At 42.9% G+C, this 6,063-nt stretch overlaps 1 protein-coding gene across 1 annotated transcript; it reads right to left on the bottom strand.

Annotated features, from left to right (window-relative positions):
• Positions 1-229: 229 nt before the first annotated feature.
• ch25h (cholesterol 25-hydroxylase) lies at positions 230-3,171 on the bottom strand. Its single transcript, XM_084077691.1, has 3 exons — positions 2,692-3,171; positions 1,741-1,969; positions 230-630 (listed from the first exon to the last, which is right to left on the bottom strand). The coding sequence occupies exons 1-3, from the start codon at positions 2,976-2,978 to the stop codon at positions 295-297; spliced, it is 852 nt and encodes a 283-aa protein (XP_083933817.1). The 5' UTR covers positions 2,979-3,171; the 3' UTR covers positions 230-294.
• Between the last annotated feature and the right edge of the window lie 2,892 nt (positions 3,172-6,063).

The raw sequence follows: 6,063 nt of genomic DNA, 5'->3' as shown, positions 1-6,063 counted from the left end.
ATCGGCTCAGAAACCACTTGACCACTTTCAAAACCACTTCACCACTTCAAAAAACCACTTGACCAGTTCACAAACCACTTGATTGGTTCATAAACCATTCTGTCCAGTTCAGAAACTCGGTTCGGTTCCAAGACCACTCGAACACTTTCCCGAAACAAAACCACTCAGTCCGGTTGCAGAACTCTCTGTGTTCTAGTTCAGAAGGTGTTTTTATTAACCCTGTGTTCTAGTTCAGAAGGTGTTTTTATTAACCCTGTGTTCTAGTTCAGAAGGTGTTTTTATTAACCCTGTGTTTCAGTGGTCGTGGTGGTGCAGGGTCCCGGCCAGGCGGTCCCAGTGGGTGAAGTAAGGGGCGTAGTTGGACCTGAACTTGAGGTGGTGCGTGTGGTGGTGCGGCGCTCCGCCGTACAGGCCCCAGGGCACCAGGCGGTGCGTGGCCCAGGGCAGGTCGTAGCCGCAGTGGTCCTCCACCGACAGCCAGATGTTCAGCACGAAGAAGGCCAGCTCCGTCAGCGGGTGGAGGCCCAGCAGGAAGGGGTTGACGGCGGCGAAGAAGCCCAGGGACAGGGTCTCCCACGCCCCAGAATACTCCGCCGTCAGAGCAGAGGTGTCTGTGTGAGTGTGGTGCATCTGCCGGGGCGGAGAGAGGAACGGGACAAGAGTTTAATGACGGAGAAAATTGATTGATTGATTGATTGAAAACACTGTGGTACGTACGGACAGTGGTGTAAAGTAACTACTATTTACTCAAGTACAATTTTGAGGTATTTTTTACATTACTGAAGTATTTCCAATTTCCATAAATGCATAACGCCTATTCTATTCATAAGTGCATGTCCTTACATAATAGACATACATAAATCATGTTGGTACCAGTGGTGTAAAGTACTTTTTTTTTTTTTTTTACTCTACTGGAGTACTGTACTTTTACTTCTACTCCACCACATCTCAGAGACACATATTGTACTTTTACTCCACTACAATTATTTGAACACTTTAGTTACTAGTTACTTTGTAGATTTTACAAAACATACATTAACCCAGGGGTCTTCAACGTTTTCAGGCCAAGGACCCCCTAGTTGAGAGAGAGATGGAGCAGGGACCCCCTCTATATTGTACAAAATTGAGGTTTTTTTCCCTCTACACCTCACCTATACGTCTTTGCCAAAAATAGCAGATCTACAAGTTCACAACGCCTCGCAGCGCGAGAAGTTGTGAGCTTGTAGATCTGCTATTTTTGGCTCAAGTTCTCCTCAGAAAAGGGATGCTAGGGTTCAAGTGGTTAAGGTAAAAAAAAAATCCTATCACACAAAGATTTGGCGGACCCCCTGTAGTAACTCTGAGGACCCTCTAGGGGTCCCGGACCCCCTGTTGAAGACCCCTGCATTAACCACTTCAGCCCCATATATACATTTCGGCCATTTGAAAATAGCAGATCTACAAGCTCACAATGCGTCGCATCGCGACGCATTGTGAGCTTGTAGATCTGCTATTTTCAAAAGATTTGTATACATTTGAAAACTTGAAATGGGACATTCTGCATAATGAGTACTTTCTACTTTTGGTACTTTAAGTATAATTTTTTACCAATACTTTTGTACTTTTACTCAAGTAAATTTGGAACTCCGGACTTTTTACTTGTAAAACATTGCAGTATTGATACTTTTACTTAAAGTAAACCATGTGAATACTTGTCCCACCACTGCATAGACATGGTAAATGCATGGTGTTGGTACCAACCTTGTGGAAGGTGCGGTAGAGCCAGGGGATCTTGTGGTGCAGAACATGCCAGATGAAGTACTGGAAGTCAAAGAGCAGCAGACAGGCCAGCATGCCCCCCAGCAGGCTGAGCAGACTGGGAGCACTGCTGAACACCGCCACCGCGGCGGGGGTCCTCCAGCACCAGTGGAGGACGGTCGCCGGGAAGATGAACACCACGTGGTTGTACAGAGACAGAGCCAGGCAGCTCCTACAGGGGGCGGCGACACAAGATAAGACAATTAAGGTACAGGTGAGGATAAGGGCCAGTATAAAGCTGTCGTTCTCAAAGTGCGGTCCAGGGCCATTTAGAACCCTCCAAACCTTAAATGGACCCTTACAAGTATGTAACCCTGACACGATACAAAAGGGACCAAATTTCCAGTATGTTTTACTTCTACTCCACTACATCTCAGAGGCAAATATTGCACTTTTACTCCACTGCAATTATTTGAAAACTTTAGTTACTTTTCAGATATAAATTATTACATTATAAAACATACATTCATACAACATACATAGCACTTTAGCCCTATTTTATACATAGGCTATTTGAAAATAGCCGATCTACAAGCTCACAACGCGTCGCATCGCGTTGTGAGCTTGTAGATTGTCTATTTTCAAACATTTTAGTACTTTTACTTTTGGTACTTTAAGTACATTTTGATACCAAAACTTTCGTACTTTTACTCAAGTCAATTTTTAATTCTGGACTTTTACTTGTAACAGAGTATTTCTATACATTGCTGTATTGATATTTTGACTTAAGTAAAGAATTTGAGTACTTTTTTCCCACCACTGTGTTTACCTTGTATATTCTACCTTGTATATTCTACCTTGTATATTCTAAGTGTCCCTGGATAAAGAGCATCTGCTAAATGCATACATTATAAATTAATTTACAATAAAAAACAATGTTAGTTTTTTTTTTACCTCATGGTGTCCCAGGAGACAGAGTTGTTGGGCTGGATCTTGTACCTGCGGATCAGGCCCACCCTGGAGGAGAGAAGGTCCACACAGACGAACGGCAGACAGAAGAGCAGGTAGACGCTCAGGGAGAACAACACGGGGAAGAAGGGAGACGCCAGGAGGCCGCTGTGGCCCGACACAAAGTCCCACACGGGCTGGAGACACATGGTACGTCCCAGAAACATGTCCCACACGGGCTGGAGACACATGGTACGTCCCAGAAACATGTCCCATACCGACTGCAGAGACATGGCCAAAAGTCTTTTTTATTTCCCTTAGCGTAGTGTTTTAATCCTTGTCCTGGTATTTTCTTAATGTGTGTGAAATTTACTGTGTGTGTGTGTGTGTGTGTGTGCGTGTGTGCGTGTGTTCGTGTGTGTGTGCATGTGGGTGTGTGTGGGGGTGTGTGTGTGTGAGTGAGAGAGAGAGCTAGAGTGTGCACAGCTCGTGTGTAGCTCTACTAGTGTCTGAACTTGGCTGCACTTGGCCTTTTTATAACCTTAGCCACGCCCCCCATGCATGCATGTGCGTATGCCATGTACAAAAGTTGTTCCTGTCTCCCATATAAGGAGTGTGCTTCCTGTGCTTTCCTATTGGCTGGGGGGGGGTGTGCATGGATCCAGGCAAGTGCTATTTTGAAGTATTTTCTTTTACTTTACTTGAGTATTTCCATTTTTCCAATACTTTATACTTCTACTCCACTACATCTCAGAGGCACATTGTAGCTTTTACAGGGGTCTTCAACACTTCTAGGCAAGAACTTCCTGCAGCACTGCTGAGAAGAGGGATACTATGTTTACTCTTTATGTCTTTCAGCGTCTTATCAAACTTTCTCAAATCAAACCCACATTCTACTGTTTGCTGGGAAGAGCTGAGCTCAGCGTTACTGACTGCCTGAGTGCACACACGCACACACACACACACACACACACACACACACACACACACACACACACACACACACACACACACACACACACACACACACACACACACACACACACACACCTGGCATCCGTGTCTCCCCTCTCTCTCATATCAGGCCAAGATGGTGAACGAATTCGAATCCATTATTCTCCTCTGAATAACAGATTACAAACACATTGAGTTCATGAGAGAGAGAGAGAGAGAGAGAGAGAGAGAGAGAGAGAGAGAGAGAGAGAGACAGACAGACAGACAGACAGACAGACAGACAGACAGACAGACAGAGAGTGTGTGTGCGCGTGTGCGTGTGTGTGTGTGTGTGTGTGTGTGTGTGTGTGTGTGTGTGTGTGTGTGTGTGTGTGTGCGCGTGCGTGCGTGCGTGCGTGCGTGCATGTGCGTGTGTGTGCATGCGTGCGTGTAGACCCATATTCTCATCCATCAGGACCCTAAAATTCTCTCTCATCAGACTTGAGGTTACACAATAAAAAACAACTATCACACCATCTCATGTAAACATGTACAACCGATTAGTAATGTAATACTTTAGTGAAGCATTGAGCCACAAACATTCCTCTACAAGTTATGACACACACACACACACACACACACACACACACACACACACACACACACACACACACACACACACACACACACACACACACACACACACACACACACACACACACACACACACACACACACACACACACACACACACACACCGTTGTTAGTCACACTTCTAGGCAAGTCTGAACAGCGCCATGACTGTGGCATGGTACATTTACTCAAGTACTGTAGTTTAATACAATGTTGAGGTATTTGTACTTTACTTGAGTATTTCCAATTTCCAATACTTTTACTTCTTTGCAGATATAAATGATTACATTATAAAACATACATTAACCACTTCAGCCCTATTTTATACCTAGGCTATTTGAAAATAGCCGATGTACAAGCTCACAACGCGTCGCGATGCGACGCGTTGTGAGCTTGTGGATCGGCTATTTTCAAACATTTTAGTACTTTTACTGTTGGTACTTTAAGTATAATTTTATGCCAATACTTTTGTACTTTTACTGAAGTAAAATTTTGAACACAGGCCTTTTCCTTATAACAGAGTATTTCTACAAGTATTTACACCGTGGTGTTGTTACTTTTACTTAAGTACTTCCTGCAGCACTGCTGAGAAGAGGGATACTATGTTTACTCCCCATCCCACTGAGCCATAGTCGGCTATAGGAAGGTTTCCTGTTAGTAAACATGAGAGGAATATGACCGCGCAGCTGCGGGGGGAAGCCTATGGGTGCGTTTGGAAATTACGCACCGGAGCACACTCGCCTATTAGTTTGTATTGGCCAGTGCGCTCACTGCCGCTCAGGGCTGTATTTTCGAACGCGCCTTACCCCCAGGCATGCGCAGATTGCGCATTCTGCTCTGTGATGACGTCGCGCGGAAATCCGTCTATAGGGCATAGCAGTGGCGGCCATTTCCTGGTTCCACTTCAAAATAGTCAATGCATTTTTCCCATTGGCTTTTCCAAAAATATTTATATCAATTAATTTAAGCCTAGAATCAAGCCATCCAGGGTCCTGGTGAATCATGACCATAAAACGTTTGATTCTGTGAAAAAACTTTTTTGAAAATGGCAAAACAAAGGGTATTTATTAAATATAGTTTATCATATAATTAAATATAAAATAAAATAAAATAAAATCACAGAAAAAAATGTTTTATGGTCCTGATTCACCAGGACCCTGGATGGCTTGATTCTAGACTTAAATTAATTGATATAAATATTTTTGGAAATGTCAATGTGAAAAATGCATTGACTATTTTAAAGTGGAAACTGCTATGCCCTTAGACCTCCGTCTAAAACGGGGTTATAATTGGTCTAACAGTGAAAGTTTTTTAGCGGTCTAGGCTTAGCCTAGATGTTGATTATCTGTTTTTTAAGCGTCTCTATATAGACGTCTATATTATAGACGTCATTTCAACGGCTATGATATAGACGGTCTCAGTGGTGGAAAGTAACTAAGTACATTTACTTAAGTACTGTACTTAAGTAACATTTTGAGGTATTTGTACTTTACTTGAGTATTTCCAATTTCCAATACTTTTACTTCTACTCCACTACATCTCAGAGGCAAATATTGTACTTTTACTCCACTACAATTAATTGAAAACTTTAGTTACTAGTTACTTTTCAGATATAAACTATGATATAATGAAACATATATTAACCACTTCAGCCCTATTTTATACGTAGGCTATTTGAAAATAGCCGATCTACAAGCTCACAACGCGTCGCATCGCGACGCGGTATAAGCCTACAGTCTAAATACTTCAGTTTTTAGACCAATTATAACCGTTTTTTAGTCTATAGCCCTTAGAAGTATTTTAGACGTCTAA

Source organism: Gymnoscopelus microlampas (genome assembly GCF_963454915.1).
Source record: "Gymnoscopelus microlampas genome assembly, chromosome: 14".
Lineage (NCBI taxonomy): Eukaryota > Metazoa > Chordata > Actinopteri > Myctophiformes > Myctophidae > Gymnoscopelus > Gymnoscopelus microlampas.
This window is presented reverse-complemented; position numbering and strand designations above follow the sequence as displayed.